At 44.0% G+C, this 19,530-nt stretch overlaps 1 protein-coding gene across 6 annotated transcripts; it reads right to left on the bottom strand.

The window, feature by feature from the left end:
* Positions 1 to 593: 593 nt before the first annotated feature.
* On the bottom strand, positions 594 to 7,886 carry LOC307072762 (arfaptin-2-like). 6 transcript variants are annotated; one of them, XM_079732229.1, is made up of 10 exons: positions 7,484 to 7,886; positions 7,185 to 7,217; positions 6,461 to 6,569; positions 6,053 to 6,121; positions 4,484 to 4,639; positions 3,588 to 3,700; positions 2,893 to 3,114; positions 2,062 to 2,219; positions 1,107 to 1,281; positions 594 to 755 (listed from the first exon to the last, which is right to left on the bottom strand). In XM_079732229.1, exons 1-10 carry the CDS (start codon positions 7,580 to 7,582, stop codon positions 603 to 605), a joined length of 1,287 nt encoding a protein of 428 aa, XP_079588355.1. In that variant the 5' UTR covers positions 7,583 to 7,886; the 3' UTR covers positions 594 to 602. The 6 variants fall into 6 exon arrangements, with proteins under 6 accessions (XP_079588355.1, XP_079588357.1, XP_079588356.1 ...); XM_079732231.1 differs by having other exon boundaries at positions 4,553 to 4,639; XM_079732230.1 differs by having other exon boundaries at positions 6,059 to 6,121.
* Positions 7,887 to 19,530: the final 11,644 nt, after the last annotated feature.

Below are 19,530 nucleotides of genomic sequence, written 5' to 3'. Positions count from 1 at the left end.
TGAATCAGGAACAGCAAAAAAAATAGACATACGCTAAACCAAGAAGTTAGTAAACCCAAGGGTGGACCTTCTTTCAGGGACAAGTTCAGAAAGGCAATCCATTTTGTTTTATTGATAGATTTTCATTGGTTCTAAATTTATGAAAATGTCTCTTTCCGTGTAAACAGATTCTCTGGATGTCTGAGAATGAGTGACGGATAAACTGAAGGATAAGACCTTGAATCACTGGTCAGTGAAACACAGTGAACACAGGTTGGTCCTCAACACGGACAACAATAACGGGACACACATGGCAAATGATTGTGCAATAAAGTTAATTGTAATGCAAATAAACGCATAAGAAAGTGGTAGGAAATAATTTTGACATACATCAATCGACAAACAAAACAGAAAGAATCAAAATGAAATCGAAATCATTGCACGATCTATGAAAGCCAAGTGATATTGATTGGACAAGACAAGTCATCATCTTTACATACTTTCCCATAACCAACAAGCGTCTTAAAACCTCCAATTAGTCCACTTCGTTACCATCAGACCCCCACCCCCGGCCCACCACCACCTCCATCTCCGCCCCCACCAGGTATGCCGCATGTTGCTGTCTACTGTTCCTCAAGCCAGGAGGGTTTGTCGGCTCCGGGCTTTAGCTTGACGTTGAACTGGACCAGAGTCTGCTCCAGCTGCTGCTGGTTGCCAGCGAAGTAGGCGGAGATGGCATTGTGGAAGAGGAGCAGCTGTTTGTGCATCACTTTCACCTGCAGGGAGGGAGGAGAGGGGGGGAGGCGGAGGAGGAGGTCGAGGAGAGGAGACAGAAGAATACAGGAGATGAAAGAAGGAGGAGAGAGTAGGACATAGGAGAAGGGTGAGGAGGACGCAGGAGGTAAGTTATTTAGTTATGAGCTACTTATCAAGCACCTTTATCCGAAGCAACTTACAATGAATTCAAATACAGGTCATTAAGTAGCAGGAAGGTGTGAGGGGGCATCTTGCTCAAAGAATGCCGACAGGTAGGCTGTGGCCATTTGGGTTTGAACCCTGAACCTTTTGGCTGGGAGTCAACCCCCCTAATAATATTAATAACAACAATACATTGGACTGCTACTGACCTTGTTCTCCTCCAGGAACTTGAGCTTGATGGTGACGTCGCTGCGGAGGCGTTCGTACTTGTCTCGGTGGAGCTGGTAGTCCTGCTGGGCCGCGTCGATCCTCACCGCCGCCGCCGCATCGCGAGGCCCCAGGCTCAGCTCTTCCAGGTCCGACCGGTACGCATCGAACTCCAGCCTGTACACACACACACACACACACACACACACACACACACACACACACACACACAGGGTTACAGAGACTGGTATTGTCATTGACCTTTGTGTCTGGTAACCATAACTCTCCCTATTTCTCTCCTGCTCGAATAAAAGCTGTTTTCTGGAGTGTATTTTTGTGCATGATTGAAGATGCTATAACCGCACGATTAATCCCACAAGAAATTAAAAAGAATTTAAGAAAATTAATCGGTGGACAGCTCTACCTTAACTTCTCTCCTTCTCTCTCTCTCTCTCTCTCTCTTGCAAGCTCCCTTTTCCCCCTCCCTCCCCCCTCTCCCCCTTGTATGGCCTGATGGTTAAAAGGATGTCCTCCGTTGTCTTTCCCTCTCTCCCTCCCTGTCTCTCCCTCTCACCTGGGTTCTCATACAGTCTGATGGTCAGTAGGGTGTCTCCCCTCCTGTCTCTCTCCCCCTCACCTGGCGTTCTCATACAGTCTGATGGTCAATAGTGTGTCTCCCCTCCTGTCTCTCTCCCCCTCACCTGGCATTCTCATACAGTCTGATGGTCAGTAGGGTGTCTCCCCTCCTGTCTCTCTCCCCCTCACCTGGCGTTCTCATACAGTCTGATGGTCAGTAGGGTGTCTCCCCTCCTGTCTCTCTCCCCCTCACCTGGCATTCTCATACAGTCTGATGGTCAATAGGGTGTCTCCTTCCCTCTCTCTCTCTCCCGCTCAACTGGTGTTCTCATACAGTCTGATAGAGGAGGGTGTCTCCCTCCCTCTGTCTCCCCCTCTCACCTGGCGGCCTCATACAGTCTGATGGTCAGTAGGGTGTCCTCCATGGTTTTGTTGATCAGGGTGTTGATGCTGCAGACGAAGAAGTTGATGGCTCCCAGCAGGCTGTCTCCGTTCTTACACAGCAGCTTCTGGGTCTCGGCGTTGTAACCAAACTCATCCTGCAGAGAGAGGGACAGAGAGGGTATTTCTAAAGGATCTTTAGAAGTACAGTGCATACTGGCCATGGAAGGTTACACAAGGTGAGGAGACAGTAGGTGAGCACAAAAGCAGCTCAAATGAAATGGATGAGTGATAAACTCCATTCAACCAATCACACAGGAAAGTTGAGCAATCTACGGACCAATTTGAACTGTTTTGATCCGAATTAGATGGAATAACGTGTAATGTTAAAAGATTAACTGACATTTGCGCAAAAGTCTCTTTAGAAGATAATAATTGCTCTCCTTTCAACAGTATTCAGCAATGAAAGCCTGGCCATGGCGTTAGTTATTAAGCAACAGAAGATGGCAGCAGTATTTGGAAATCAATTGCTTCAGAGCCAAAGGCCAGGCAGATATTCATTGCGAAACACAAACTTGAATATCTGATTCTGGATGTGTGGGAGGCTACACATTCACAGTCTAGTCTAGTCTAGTCATTGACCAGATTAATACACTCATCAATTAATAAATTCATCTATCGAGTAAAATGCAAGAAGAACAGAACATAACGTTGGAGGAGGAGGAATAGGTGGTGTGAGGTAGTAGAGAAGAAGTGAGGGAGTGGGCGGCGGAGGTCATGCAGGAGTGAGGCATCCCGAGGAGTGAGGCACTGGAGGAGGCAGCGGCTCACCTGCAGCTCAGGGGACTTCTGGCTGAGGTCAGCAAAGGAGTCGCCCAGGGCCTGCTGTGTCTGCACCATGTTGTTGAAGTGGCTGATGAGGGCGGTGGCCAGCCTCAGGACCTGCTCATACTTCACCTTGGTCTCCCGCAGCACCTCGATCTGGGCCTCCAGCTCGAGGTCCACGGTCCTGGAGCCCCGGCCGAACCGCTCCGACAGCATCTGCTTGGTGCACTGGAGGAACACACAAACATGGGATCACACGTTTGTATAGAATCGTTTATTTCGGTTTGAGGTACTGAGGAAACACATGGGTGTATGAATAGCCAATATGTATTATTGTGTGATTAATCTATATGGGATATATATTATGACGTATTTATTATATATGCAATAGGTCTTACAGTTTGCGTGTGCAGTATTTGTATTTACAGTAGTTTAATAAATAATATATGAAATAATGCAAATGTATTTATATTGGGTTACTGAAAACGTTTGTTCAATACCCGAGCCCTATAAAAAATACACACACATTCATCCATCCACATTGATGTAAAAACAGTTTTCTGAGAGGATGCTTTGATCTGAACACAAGGCAGGGGGTCGGGGGGGGGGGGTCAAAATGATCAAACAGCAGGTCCAACCCCACCTGGACGGACACAAGAGACATAACCATGCTAGCCCCTCTGAGCATCCCCCGTCCCCACCTTGTAGGTGTTGATGCCCCACTTCTTCACACTGTCCAGCTTCTCCACGGCAACGCCCCGGGCCACCTCCTCCGACGCCAGGCCGGAGCCGCTGGGGCTGTGGTGCATGGAGCCTGTCAATCAAGCCAGTCAGTCAATACACCACAACCATCCATCATCAACAAACACACACCGTACTCCATAACACACACACACAACACAACCAAATCAATGTACACTGATCAACACATGCCCGTAAACAATTCACACACTGATCAATAATTAATGTATACACACACAATAATTGATAATCCATGAATAGGCTTATTAATCAATAATCAAGCACAATAATCAATAAATAAACAATTAGATACATGAATAAATACACACATCAATAAATAAACAAAATAATTCACAATCAATTAATACACATACTAATCATACTCAATAAATGTACAATAGTGAAAAACTCAACACATTCTATACTACTACTTAGTGTATAGTCATTAAGGAGATGCTTTGATCCAAAGTGAACTACAGTGCATTCAGATACATGTCATTAAGGAGCAGGTAGGGGCTGGGGGCCTTCTCATCTCATCTCGCCTACAGGTATTGTGGACATTAGGGGGTTCAAAACCAGCACCTTTCAGCTGGGAGTCAAACCCCCTAACCATTAGGCTATCCTGACCCCCGTTATTTTACTGTTGTTGATGTTTGTGTCCATGGTTCATAGACGGGTATTTATTGTTTAGTTTGGACAAGGACCACCTGCATTTCCTCCGCGGATCAACAGGGGGTCACGGCCCACAGGTTGGGAATCATTGACTATACCTGCATCCCTCCCCACACGGAGGATAGATTGAGACGTGGCGAGGGGGGGACATACGAGAGACGGTGGGGTCGTGGACGGGTGGTACCTGGTTGGTGATGGTGGTGCTGATGAGGTTGGGGCGGTGGTGTGGGGATGGTGTTGTGGGGCGCAGTACCTGGGTGGTGCTGAATCATGCTGGTGATTGGATGACCTGACGGGGGGCTTTGCTGGACGTTAGCAGCACGGGCCTTCATGCGGATGTCTGGAATGAGCGTGCGGATGAAAGGAAGATGGAGGAAGACACTGATGAGGTTCAAGAGTCACCGTACGATCTTCAACTCTAACCACAGCAACACGCTACTGAAACCACGGGGTCTGATGTGTTTAATGTTACGTGGATTTTAGATTTTTTAGATATCTTTAGGTTTATGTTTTTACGTGTGCTGATTGTGGTAGGAAACGCGCCACAAAGTTTTGTCTTATCTTATGATTGGCTCCAACTTGGTGGAAATTTATAATAGCTAATCAGAAAACAGTTATAGAAGCAGTAACTAAATCAGGAACAGTAGTTGCAGTAGCACATGTTTGGCCAGAGGTGATGCCGTTGCTTTGGTCAGCTTTGAGTATTTCGGTGACTCTTCAATATCAGGTCATGTACAGAATGTTCTGATGGTAGAGCACATACACAGCTGAGAACATAATGGTGTTGATGTTAGGGTTAGGGGCAGACAGGGGCAAGGCAAACAGGTGTGGATATCAAAGGTTTGTCAATTATGTTAGGAAACATTGTCTTATAATAATTACTATTAGTTATTGTATCTAAAGTCCCTTTTTACACAGTACTAACCCTAACCCTAACCCAATTACTGAGATAACTATTAAGGCACCAATAGTGATTTTCACTATTAACACATGCAGCTATCTTCTGGAAGATTTCTGTCTGTCACCCTTTATCTCCAGTGGGTGGCTGTAATACCTATGGATCTGGTGCCGAGTAGGCAACTTGCCGTTCCAGATGTCCAGTTCTATAGATTCCTGTAGCTATTCACACATGACCCTATTAATGTAATTTTCAGGAACTTGGCAGGGTAAGACTGAATGAAAGGGGCTTAAAATATAACTAATATAAAAATATATATATTTATACACACGAGAGGAAGAATGAGTGAATGAAGAATTAAAATAAAAAGCGATTTGATATCCACTGTATAACAAGATTGATATCTACAAGATCAAGAATACATTACATTTGAAACGTTGATGCAGTGGAATGGTTCTAAAGAGTGCGATGAATCGTGCTGTTTTACCATGCATAGCCAGGAAATACAGAACAAAACAAACTTGAAGTGGATATAGGATGCAGGGTTAGGCGTTCTCGTGGCCCTTCAAAGGTTGTCAAGCAGCGAAGACAATTATTACCAGTGTGCATAAACATTCATAAACAAAGCATTCAACAGAACAGCCTTCAGAATATCATGAAGTCTTTTTTAGAAGCATGCTGCCGGGTTGTTATTGATGTTGAAGAAGCATTTTACAGAGCTGCAAGTGTCATCGGCATCCTTTGTCCAGGCAATAAGCCGAACCCAAATGGAAAGGGGAAAGAGTCGACACGGATCGACAGAGCAAGGCGTTCAGACGAATCGTTGAAATAAACAGAAAGACTGGTTTTGCACACCGACACCTGCTCTCTGCTCAGGAGTTCTCCTTCGGTCCAAATATTCAGGGTTGTAACGAATGGCGGGGCCTAAGTAGGAATATGGCGGTACACACTGTTCAACCATCACCTCTGGCTGACATACAAGGTCACATTTTAGTAGAAATACAGTGGGATCATTTTACATAAGAACATAAAATGTCAATCAATCCTACTTTACCAATCAATCTATCTATTGATCTAGATTTTTTTAGACACTGTATAAGTTGGAGAACGTACACAAAATAATACAATCTCTCTAATTGAGAGGAACACAAACACATTTGTGATATAGGTGTATGAAAACCAGGTTGTGAACTTCAGACACATGCCGGTTTGGGGAGTTGATAGGGAGGAGGTTCTGAAGAGGTCAGGGGAGAGTCGTGCTACCTTTGATCGAGCTGGTTGGAATGATCCCCCCTGCTGGACCGCCATAGCCCCCGGACACAATACTGGTCTCGTTCAGGTTGGGTCCCGACACCATGACCTGCTGCAAGTCCTGATAAACCCAACACATTATCTCTATAACCACCATGAGCTGCTGCAACTTGATAAACCCAACACTCAGACCAGGTCCTAATAAACCCAACATACAATCTTTATAACCACACCATAACCTGATAAACCCAACAGATTATTTTTAGAACCAACTGACCTGATAAACCCAACACATTATCTTTATTGCCCGACCATATCCTACTGCAAGTTCTGATAAACCCAAACCATAATCTTTATAAACACACCGTTTGTTTGTGTTTATATACTGTTCCTGTGTAAACTAACTTAAAGACCATATTTTAAGGTAATCATATTAACAGCGGTTTACATTTGGTCATTGTTAGTTAAAAGCGACATTAAATTAAGGCTAAAACATGAGACTCTACCTGAGACTTTTAATAGGCCTAACAAAACATCAATAACGAATCTTGCAATGTAAAGGAGAATAGATATGTAGGAGGGACATTTGAGGTCCTTACAGAGTCAATATAATGATGTAGAACTATTAGGGGTAGCGTTCAATAACCATCTGATGTGCATGAGGTCAAAACAGAGAACCATAATGATGATGTTTGCAGGTCCAGTGTCATTCATTTACTCTCGTCTAGTCCCATACCTTTTCATCTAAGCTCCATTGAATCTGTGCAGCCTGTGTAGAAATGAGACACGACACACATAGAAGCACAGTAATGACGTGTGATTAAATCTCCAAAAAAAATGAATATGAATGTTTGGTACTATCCTCTGAACACGGATGTTATGACGCGGATTAGGCCTGAGCAGGATTAGATAACAGACAAAACGTCCCATGTCAAACCAGTGATTCAATACTCAAGAAATATCATCCACTGGAGAATAACACATATTTTATTTAAACTCTGTAACGCTAAACATATATTCTGTCAATGGTCTTACCTGCTCGAGGCTGTCATCCCCTGCCAGAGTCCCCGTATCCCCGTTGCTGTTAATAGGGATCTCCATCGTGGCAGCTTTACTCATGATGCTGTCTGCCATCACTAACACTTTTCAAAGAATAACGAATCCTCTACAGACGATGAAATGCCTTCATGAGATGTAAGAGGGTTATTTTGATTCGGGTTTTCAATCTGGGATATAACCGGGTTTTGTGTTGAAACGAGTAACCGATGATCTGGTTGGTTAGTGGCAGCGTTGCTGATGTGGCAGTATCGTTGAAAGGTTAAATACTGTCGGACGAAACACACACCGTCGCTTGTGGTTCATTTGAGGCTAAATGCATATGGCTTTGCATGATGCTTTCCTATATTTTTTGCAATCATTCCTGCATAAATCTTTTAGAAATCCCTCACTCTCCAGCCAAGCGCTGATCACCTCCTGTGTGCCTTCAAAGTAAGAGCTATTTCGCCGGCAAACACTTTTGCCAACGAATGTAAAGTAAATAAAATGGAATGAAAATGATATGAAACACATATAAAATTCCATATTTGTAATAACTACTTGCTATTGGCTCCGGTACACAATGATTGGTGGGGGTCCTATAATATAGAGACTTTTACTTTGAAGGCTGATGTTTCGCTTGCGCTTCTTCCACGTTAACAAAGCTGACGAAACGCATTTTAGTTGATCCATTAATGCAGTAACCTGGTTCGCCACAAGATGTCACCAAAGGTTAACCAACTGAAGAACGACAATTGAATTAGTGTGACATGATCAGAATGTAATGAGGTGCCCTACGGTGACACTCTCATCAGGGTTATTACATTGGAAGGAATTGAAAGGGCATTATGAATAATTTGAAATCCACGTTGAGCAATTAAATTAATCAGGCACTGGCTCGATGACTGATTGTTTTAGATTGTGATTAAGCTCGAAATATTTTTTGTTGACATACAGTTTATCCACCTTTTAACATTTACAACATTAACATTGACTTCTCATAAACGCAAAGCTACTACACAATTTAAAATATAATAAAACAAGCAGGCCTACTAAAGATAGAGATGGTCAAGCTAAAGAGAGAGAGAGAGAGAGAGAGAGAGAGAGAGAGAGAGAGAGAGAGAGAGAGAGAGAGAGAGAGAGAATGAGAGTGAGAGTTTGAAGAAGCGAGCGAGAGAGAGAAAGGGTTGAGGAAACTAATGGGGAGGGAGGGAATAAAAGACGAGACACGAAAGAGGGGGAGAGCAAAGTGAAGACAGAATACTAACGTCAGAGAGTGAAGAGAGGTTATAGGTCCCCTGTGCTCATATTGTAATTATGAATGGACGTCCCTTAATATATTTGAAAAGGGATAAGATGGATGAATATACTATTGGAATGGCCCCCTGCTCTACGTGCTGGTCTGACAGCAGCTATGAATATGAAGTAAATTTCTCCACAGCAGTAATGGGCCGGGCCCCAAGAAGATACGAAGCAAAAGCAAGATCCTATGAGCATGAGATGTAAACACAAAGCCTTCTTCGTTCCGAATCCTTATTGTAATATCAACACGAGCACAGCTCCCCTGCAAGCTGGAGAAAACACAACTTTGGATATTACTTTGATATCAAACCCCCGAGTCCCTCCCCCCATTTCACCAGTATATAAATCCCAGCGGGACGCGAGAGAATTTCTTTCTTAAATCACAGCGGGACACAAGACTGACTAACTGATTTACTGATTCTCTCTCTCACTCTCTCTCTCTCTCTCTCTCTCGCTCTCTCTCTCTCTCTCTCTCTCTCTCTCTCTCTCTCTCTCTCTCTCTCTCTCTCTCTCTCTCTCTCGCTCTCTCTCTCTTGCTCTCTCTATTTCTTTCTTCCCATCCCGCCTTCTTTCCTGAACAGGGAGCGCGCGCGCGTCACCACACGAACGACGAAGTGAGCCACCCGCGTGTGCATGTGAGGGAAGCGTGAGACCCCAACCGCAGGGTAGCCTGCCACGCCCCCCTGTCATTTCGCCGAACCGTTCATCTTGTTTTTAAATGATCATTAAGCACGCTTCCAGATGTTGGGAGGGAGTTTATCCGCGCACAGTCTCCGCTGTGTTTGTTCTTCAATAACAAACACAGCTCCGACTGGAGCTGGAAACCCCAAACAAAGAGCTCAGACGGGACACACCGTTGGATTCTTGGAGCTACGATGTCATGATCCAACCCAAAGTTAACCAAAAAGTAAACGTGATTTTGTAATTATTTAAATACTGAAACGCACCTAAAGCGTGTGCGAACCCAGCCTCCCTTAATGTGTGCATTTCTGTGGGAATGTGTGTATTATTTAAGACAATGTCTGCCTGTATTGGCTATCTTAAATTAAAAATCTTTCCACAGATAAAGACTTCCTCGTCTTTACCTTCCAGAGAGAGAGAGAGAGAGAGAGAGAGAGAGAGAGAGAGAGAGAGCTGACCCCGGCCATGGCGTGAGAGCAGCCGGAGCTCGTAAACAAACCAACCAGTCCGCGGTCGCCATGTTTCCAATTACGTCCAACTGCCTAGTCGAAGAGACGAGCAGCAGTCGCAGGCCACAAATAAATGGAGGGGGCAATTTCAAGGGCTGTAAATCCCACACAGGGTCATTGGCATTTTCACTGGAGTGTAAAAGCCGTTGTTGATCTTTGTGTTTGTCCTGCACGCTACCTGTGGTCGGGCACACAAACTGTGGTTGTGCGCGGTTACCTTGGTCGTTGTTTATTTGTGTCTATAGGTCATTAATCACAGTTTAAAGGGATGGAAATCCGTGATTGACTTCATATTATGTTATTGGGTTAATCAAAGTGCGTCGAGCATCTGAAAATGATGCCTGCCAAATTCGTAGCCAATCCAATCTCAAGTCATCAATTTCCGTCATCAATTTCTATCTATTCTCTCCTGCCAGTTGAATGAGTGGAGTCTTATTTCCCCGGTTGTCTGCGTAGCCAAGCGGGAAAGCAATTACCGTACTCTCACATGGCCAGGCCGACCACTCACAATACGGGGACGTGCCTATTGACAGCATTCTGGCCTCTGAACTACTCAACACAGTGGGGAGGGCCAGGGATTCAGACCACACCCATACTATGTTTCCAAGTCTTTCTAAGACTTAGTTTATGAGCTGCATTTGAGATACAGGGCCTACATAAAGTAAATATTTTTGCCATTTACCTGACAAAGATATTCAGTAGCTGTAAGGTGGAAACATTCCTCTGTGATATGATATGGTTATTTTAAGTTTTTAGATCCAGTTGGCCATCATGTTATTATTCCATATTTGTCCAGGTCTTTATCAACGACTCTGTATACTTGATTCCGTTCTATTTATATTACTGTACTTTTTCTAAACACTGCATTTAGGCTGAAGCCAGTCAGTTGGTGGCGTGAGGGAAACACAGCAACATCCGTCCCCATTTGCCAGACCACTGGGTTGGTTTTCTTGGGGATATCCTGGTGACTAAATACGGTCCTTGATTTTAATTTGTAAAGTACTTTACGACAGAGATCTCCTCCAGAACACTGTATACACACACACACACACACGCACGCACACACACACAACATGCACACATGTGCAGGCCATCATATATACATACTACAGAAACACGATTTTCAACAAATGTATTTCTAAATAATAGCACAATTTGAACAAATGTATTTCTGCAGTTAATTTAAACCTTTAAAGAGCATTTGTCTCAGGACGTGTCTGTTGGCCAAGAAAGAATACCGAGCCTGGCAAGATGGTCGCTACAGATCCCGGCCCCGGCAACATGATTGGTCAAAGTGCATTTGAAGAGAAAGAAAATGAAACGCCCTGTTCACCATGATTTGAGCTAGGCTTTAGAAGTTCACCTGTAGAAGGATTTGTGAGACGACATGAATCATGATAATTGATCGTACCCTACAGTTCTCTTGATTTAAATGGTTAGATAAAGATACACGCTACACGAGTATATCTCAGGATTTGATCTGTCATTTTAGATAAACCATATGACCAAGTTCTGCTGTAACAGAGTAAATTATACAACAGTAATATGGAGTATTATAATTACACAAAATCTGATTTAATAGTTATAACCTGACATGTCCGGCCTCCTGAGTCAATATGTGGAACGTTTGAGACTTAGTTTCTGTACCCCGACGTTCACTTTCGTGGGTGCCCCCTATAAATGTGCTTCACGCTTTGGCCTCTCCCCTTTTGATGTTGTACTCGGGAGAGGTGAGCGACACTGGGGTCACAGAAATGTCCATGTTTTAGCCTCTGTTAAACTACATGCATAAGCTAACATGCTAGCTTAAAGTTATTGTGTAGTACGCTAACATATTTCTGTCATTAAATTTGTGTCGAGCTCACGTTAAGAGTTGACCGGAGGATATTGTTATATGTTCACCTTTGTCAGAATAAATGGAGATCGCCTCCAAAGACATCCTGGTCTGGGCCTTTTCAACCAAACAAAACGCAGACAACGCCAGAAACTAACCGGTCACACTGCCACTCACTCTCACCTGCTCCATTTCTCTCGCTTTCTCTCTCTCTCTCTCTCTCTCTCTCTACTGTCTCAATTGCGCCCCCCCTATCTGTCCGGTCACTCTCCCTCTCGTTATTTCTCTTTATCCCTCTCTCCCTCTTCCTTCCCCTCCCTATGCTCTCTTTTAATCAATTCTCTCATTACCCCCTTTCCCCCTGCCTCTCTTTCTCTGGCTCCCTCACTAAGTAGAACACCACCTGCGGGAGGTATTCTCTCTAAATCACGGCGGCGGGGTGAGTAAGCGAGATTGCAGCGGGTGAGTTAGGAGTGATTCATTATCTAACCCAGCTGGGACTATTGCTTGCACGCCCCTCCCAGTCCACTTTCTCACCTGCAGCAACAAAGCCAACAAACTAACAGTACCACCTATCTCCCCCCCAGAAACAGGTCATTAATGGCACGTTTCCACCAGAGGGTGTTGGTCGGTTCAGATTGCAAAGATGCGGCACGGATCAGGTTTCCACCGCCGAAGGTGGACGTGACCCGGAATGAGCCGTACTCGTCTCGCAGTACTCCTCCGTTGGGGTACTGAGACGCCTGAAAGGGTGCTGGCAAGTTCGAGCCGTCTGTTGATTGGCCGACAGAATCGCACTTCCTTGCGACAGGGGGAAAATAACAAACAAACCCATTACCTGCAACGTGTTTCTGGACAACGGCGAAAGCTTTGTTTATTGAAGAAAATGTCGCGCAAAGGTTTGGAGTCCTTCTTGGACCTCCTACATTGTTCCTCTTGGTTCATTGTGCACTTCTTCTTTTTCCTTGGATTTATAAGCAGGCTAGACTGTATCAGGCTGCTATGAGATCACTATGCCTACGTAGCTCCCGCGGCTATCACCATACGGCTTAAACCCTACCTACCCTACGATAAGGGTACTGTCGGCAGTGGAAACGCGAGCCGTAACTTAGCTGGGCTATACCCTCACTACTGGGCTGAGGCGTGCTGGGTCCGAAGCGTACCCGTCAGTGGAAAGCGCCATAAAGAGCCGGTTTGGGTTAGACAGTGAATACAGAGACAAGGCCTTAAGGAGCAGGTTGGTGTTGAACAGGGGATACAGAGACTGGTCATTAAGGAGCAGGAGGGGTTAAAAGTGAATGTGTAGACAGATCATTAAGGACCAGGTAGGGGTTGGACCAGGGTTTTTGCCACTTTTTCCATCACGTTAAAGAGAATTTCAGTGTTTCTGCTAGACCCAACTTAGCTCCCTGAACAGTTGTCTGTGCATTGTCAGGCTGTGACACAGCAACATTCTAGTCCCGACCCATAGAGTAAGGCCCTCCGGGGTAGACTGGGACTGAGGAGCTACGCACATAGCTCAAGAATGCTCCTAGGTAGGCTGAGGACATCGCTCGGGAACCTCATCATCAGGGTACACCCCGTGACAAACCCAAAAACCAGTCCTGAAGACTGGTCCATGTTATAGATCCAAACACAGAAATTAACTTCCGAAACTGCACGCAGGATAAAACATCGGGGTTATGTTTTGTGTTTTTAATGCGCTTTTTGATTTTAATGCGGGGAACGACCTCGCTTTAATGCTCAGCTGGCGTCTAAATCAAACGCACGCTTCAAAGATGTTTCGTAACACCGGCGGGGCCATTTGAAGACGGCTTCTATTTCACAAAACAGTTTGACAACAAAGACGGGGGATCCACAGCGTTATTAGCTGCGGCGCCCCGGCAGAGGAGTGGAGTCAGATGTAGCCTGGGCTCCGTGGAGAGGAGCGGCATGCATGGGAGCGATGTACAGAGTGGAGACAAGGGGGCGGCCGCGATAAGAGGGATGAGAGTGCGAGCGTACGTCTTGGATCCTCCTCACCTTCCCCGGCTTGATCATCGCATGCAGCTCAGCGCACTTTGTCAAGACTCTTTAGCCCGAGCCGCTCTCAGCAACAAGAGATGCCAAGAACTATATCATTTAAAATTAAAAGTACTCTCTCTCTCTCTCCTCTGTCTGCGTCGCTCCCTCTCTCTCTCTATCTCTCGCTATCTTTCTCCTCCTGTTTGTCTTCATCTTTGTTGGACTCTTCCTTTTTGTCTCTCGCTCTCGCTCTCTCTCTGTCTCTCCCTTACTCTCAGTTTCTCTATCATACTCTGTCCCTTTATTGCCCTCTTTCTCTCTTTAGCCTTCTCTCTTTATTACATATTGTAAAATACGAATTGCGCATTGCTCAAACAAACAAGCATGCAAACATCACATGGTTGTCTCTAATGGATTTCACCAGAAGAAGAAGTATTTTTTTTTCGTTCACACTATTATTCTTCTAGGAAGACTTGAGTTTAAGCCGAAACCTGCTATAAAGGCAGGTTTTACGTCTAGATTTCCTGAGGCTATCTTGACGGGTGAGCTTTTTTTAGGTGAGCTTGGGCAGGAAGTTTACAATAAACATCTTTTCTTTTTTGTGGCTTTCTTTTGAAAAACAAGATATTGTTGTTTTTTCCGTCAGCTCTTATTTTGGAGGTTGTATCTAAACAAGCGTTTAAGGTGAATTACAGTGTCGTTGTTGCTGTGGGTTTCACACAATTGGACTGCAGGTAGATAATGCTTTACACTTATATCGATGAAGTGACTCTGGAAAGATAAATAGCCTGAGATAAAGACAGGAAAACACTGCTGGAAAAAGGATCTCATGAATTTAGAATAACAATTCAGGGTTTTTGGATCTCTACTGCTAAAATCAATAACAGGGACTTTACATCTTTCACATATTTCGATCAAGTATTTGACCTACCTGTCTTACAAACCATTATGATAATAAAGCAACAGACAAATGCTCAATCAGTGGTGGACCTGGATAGTCAGAAACAATCGTCATTGTGTGTGTTACTGTGTGTGTCTCAGCAGTGTACAGCAGCTTACAACATTTGAGATCATGTGATTCTTCAGGGCCTGTATCAGTTTAGTCTTATATTTCATGCCTTAATTTAGTCGTAAGGCTTAAATTCACCCGTTGATTTACAGACGCTCGTCACAAAGCTGTAGATTTTGTGTTATGAGTGCCAAGTTATTTGGCAGCCAGCAGCCCAAATTATCCGTATTTGGCACATTCTTGGGCAGGATGGCCGCTTCGCAGAAGTCAATGGCTAAAACTCATTGATATTCACCCTTTTGAATGAAATGCACAAAGAAACAGAGAAAATAATGGTATTAAGAGTATTAAATCCCAATTCTCCCATTGACTTAGAATGGTGATCATTCTTTCTGCATCATACCACCAGGAGTCCCCTATAGGAGGAGAGACAGGTGAGAGAGGTAGGGGGAGAGAAGGAGGGACAAACAGAGAGACCAAGCCATGATGAGAGAGTAACAGAAAGACTTTTAACTTTCAGCAGCAGTCTTGGAGTTTTTGCGTCAGCAGTGAACTGTTTTCGTGTGTGGTGCGTGAGTCTTGGAGGCCCCCGTGATATTTTGGCCCCGTTTCGCTGTTCTTAGATGTTAAACTGCACCATTAGCAGCTAGAGGCTGCTAGCAGGGTTAACACATTAGTCTCCTTTCTCAGCGTGCCAGTTGGACATCACACCGCTAATCAAAAACAATCTCTCAGGCAGCAGACTCCAGATCTGCACTCTTTCCAGATGCACAGAGTGAATTCTTATAAAGAGAGGCTACCTTTGGAACAGCTCGCCATTGGTGCTTTGAGGTAAGCATGTAAGTTATAAAAAGGTAACAAGACAGAATGAGTCCATTTAACACTAGAAGATCGATGGAAGTGAATGCGTCTGGAAGTTTATAGAGATTTTAGAATATACTCCGAAAAATATATCATTCACTGTTTTTCGCCGTCTTTATGTTCCTCGTGTCATACGATATCTATAAATTTCACAACAGCTCGTCGTAAAACTATGCGCCTACTCTGATCATTCCAAGTATTATTGCATTTTTTCTCCTCCCCCCCTTCGAGTTCGTATACCGCAGAGCGTCGGTTGAAAGCTGTAGAAGTATTGGGTGCTTCATAATGAGGTGTTAGGCTACTTGGGGAGCAGCAGAAGAGGGGATTCCAGGGAATACTTTCACTCACATTTTCTGGGCCGTTTACTTCGTAGCTCGAGGTGATCAGAATGATCCCTGCGATTTGTTTTTTTTTCCGGGAAAAGCCAGCGGAAAAAAAAACATTTGAACTGACTCCCCTCAAAGATTACAAAGAAATTCCTTCCCAGGGTTTTGGGTCAACCATTGGGATTCCCATTTTTTTCCAAAGCAGAAGTCAAATAAAGAGCCTCATTAGCTAGTTGGTTGCAGAGCTGGAGGCCAAACATGGATTGCCCGCATGGATTTCATTTTTCTACCAGCATCTAACCTAAGGCCCCGTTTACATGAGGACGCTTGCGGGTAAAAACGACAAAATATTTTATCGGAAGTGCCTTTCGTTTAGATGGTGACGGCGTTTGTGGGGCTTAAAAACGCAAAAATCTGAAACCACCCTCCAGAGTGGAAAACTTGAATACGCTCCGCCGTAGCGTTTCCGTCTACACTGCCAAGACGCAAAACTCTGCTCACATCTGCTCACGTTGCGTACGCGTTTACGTCACATACATGCTGCAGTACAGGGAAATAAACAAACATGTTGGATTATTTCCATGCGTCGGACCGTCCAGCTGCTCTGGCAGATCTAATACTAGATCTGCCAGATCTAATACTAGATCTGCCAGTTGATTAAACTTACAGGAGTGATTAAACTTACAGGAGTCTTTCCATGAAATGTACAGGATATGTACAGATAGTATTACTGAACAGAGAAGGATCAGTAATTATGTTTTGGTTTTCACGGCGCAGATAAGAGAAGAAGGTAGATTCTACGCATGTGCTCAGACATGGCGGTGTTGTGTGATAGTGTATCACAGCACCACCTAGCCACCTGACATGCATACCCAATTGAATTCCACACACTTTTGCATCACCACAGATTTCCTCCCGAAAACGCTTGTCTAAATGCGGAATAAAAAGTGAAGACGCGACGCCACTTTTGCGTCTTCTGGTCACACTGTCATCATGTAAACGTAGCCTAAATGTTTTTTTTCTCCATAAATAATACATTTTCTTCCCCAGAATATATGTAGACCTCAAGACTGAAACTAGTCACACCAAAAGCATTTTCCACGGTGTTCATGTATCTGTGAAATGACAAGAGACATTTCTCCAGTATGCCTTGACCAACCAGGTGCTTTCCTGAAATATATAAATATATAAATAAATTAAACCTTCTCCAAGGTTCTCAAAGCACAGAGATGATGATTGAAACCCAGTGGATCTCCTTAAGGACCTGTCTCCCCCAGTGGATGGAAGCCATACCTGTAAACTGATTATTTTTTGCAGGGTTCTCATTGGAGATTAAACAGAGCTCAGCTATTAATTCCCATTCGGCCGAGTTCCATTTCCTGCTGGACTGATTTCAGACGAAAAACTCACTTTTTTAAATGTATTTTTCCAAATTGCAAACAATTCCCTTTAATGGCTCTCGCCGCTAGGTGCAGTATAAATACATTGATGTTATTAATAGACTGCATTTACCGTATGTAGCACCTTTTTAGACACTACAACCACTCAGAGTGTTTTGCATTTCAACCCTCCTGGAACTCGCACACACATTCAGCGATTCATTAATGTCATACTTTCCATACGAGCAAAAAACAACTCCCCTCTATCCCATGCAAAACATTCCCTGAAACCAAACAACTCAAGTCAGTAGTGAGTTTTATGTGTTATGTGTTGGAGAGCCTTGTTGGACGGTGGCGTCCAGCGAGGACTACACACACCCTGCAGACACACATCTATTTAGGGATTGGGAATGGGCTGTGTAGTGGAAGCAGATAGAGGTGAGGGACTGAATATTTTCCGTATGAAGTGTCAAGGCCCTCGGTAGCTGGGTGGGTTCCACCATGACAACCAGACCCCTGATCAAGGGGAGATATGGTTTCAGACAGAGCCAATGAGAGACTTGAACCTTTACGCAAACGTTTGACTTGAGACTAGATATAGACCAGAGGGGGAAAGATGAAGAGCAGCCGAGAGGTTGTGGGATCGAACCCTGATGTAGGCAGTCTACCTTTGGTCATTCCTGAGCAGGATGCACTGACCTCTACTTGCTGTTTGTAAATGCACTGCTTCAACTGATTTACTAACAGTTGAGTTAAGTGAACATAATTTTAACTAATAATAAAGGAATGAACCTATGGGGAAAAATCGATGATATATGTTTAACTCATACACTGAATGCTGTGTTTTTAACGCAGCGCAGTCAGAGTGCCTTCGATCATGTTTCAAAATAAAAGTGCAAGCTGAAGGCCCCTAGATGCACACAGCACACTTTTTTCATAATTCAACACCAACACTATAAATAATTGAAGCAGGGAATTATGTATTCCGCTATGTGCGATGTATAATCCACCATATGGCCTAACGCCAAATTAATCTCCTTGTCTGAGCCTGGTGTTTCAAGCAGAACACAAACCCAACTTAGCGCTAATTTTTGTTAAACTTTGTGTGTAGGATCATTCCAAAGGTGGCTTGACACCACTCTCATTAAATATCACATCCCAACTCCTGCCAAAAAAAAAGTTTCTTTGTTTGGATAGGACGTGCAGAGAAAGGGGAAGGGGAAGAGAGAGAGAGGGAGAGAGATCCAGAGGATCCTACTCTGGTATTACCCATGGTGCACTCTGCCAGGGAGTTCAAAGCCATGCAGCTCTGTGAAGTGTGTAAGATTACACTATGTCATTACCATGACAACCCTTTTACACAACATTAGAGATGGAGCACAACCTCTACAAACTCTACACACTCCACACACACAGATTCAACTCTATAAATACACATACAAACACACACATACACACACACACACACACACATCAAACTCTCCACATTCCACACACACGCACACACCTATACACATTCCACACACGCACGAACAAACAAAAACACACAAACAACCCTTACTCTACACTCTCACACACACACACACACGCACACACACACACACTCACACACTCAACGACCTTCTCCACTTGAACTTTTGTACTTTATGGAAAGCATCTGACCGTTGACCTGAACCCAGAAATTCAGACAAGCAGTGTTTATTTAGAGGTAATTTACAATGCGGCTATATTTTTACAATTAATCCTTATAGTCCATAAGTCTTTACAAGCCTATACTTCCTTAAGTCTATGGTCCAAGGTCCAACTATTTAGTACAGTTAGTTATATCAGCTCGATCCATTAACAGCCAATCAGGAAGTTATTTCAATTAACTGTGTCACTACCTAAGATAAGTATTACGGTTATCTTTAAGAAATCGTGCATTTACACCATAGACCGTAAAGATTTAGACCCAGTGGCAGTAAATAATGTTTTTACACTATAGACTGTAAAGAATTAGACCCAGTGGCAGTAAAACATGTATTTACACTATAGACCAGGGGTTGGCAACCCTAGGCACGCGTGCCACCACTGGCACGGGGCAGCATAATCATTGGCACACTTGAAAAAAAAAAATATATATATATATATATATATATATAT

This window comes from Pollachius pollachius (assembly GCF_949987615.1).
Source record: "Pollachius pollachius genome assembly, chromosome: 3".
In the NCBI taxonomy this organism is placed as follows: Eukaryota; Metazoa; Chordata; class Actinopteri; order Gadiformes; family Gadidae; genus Pollachius; species Pollachius pollachius.
This window is presented reverse-complemented; position numbering and strand designations above follow the sequence as displayed.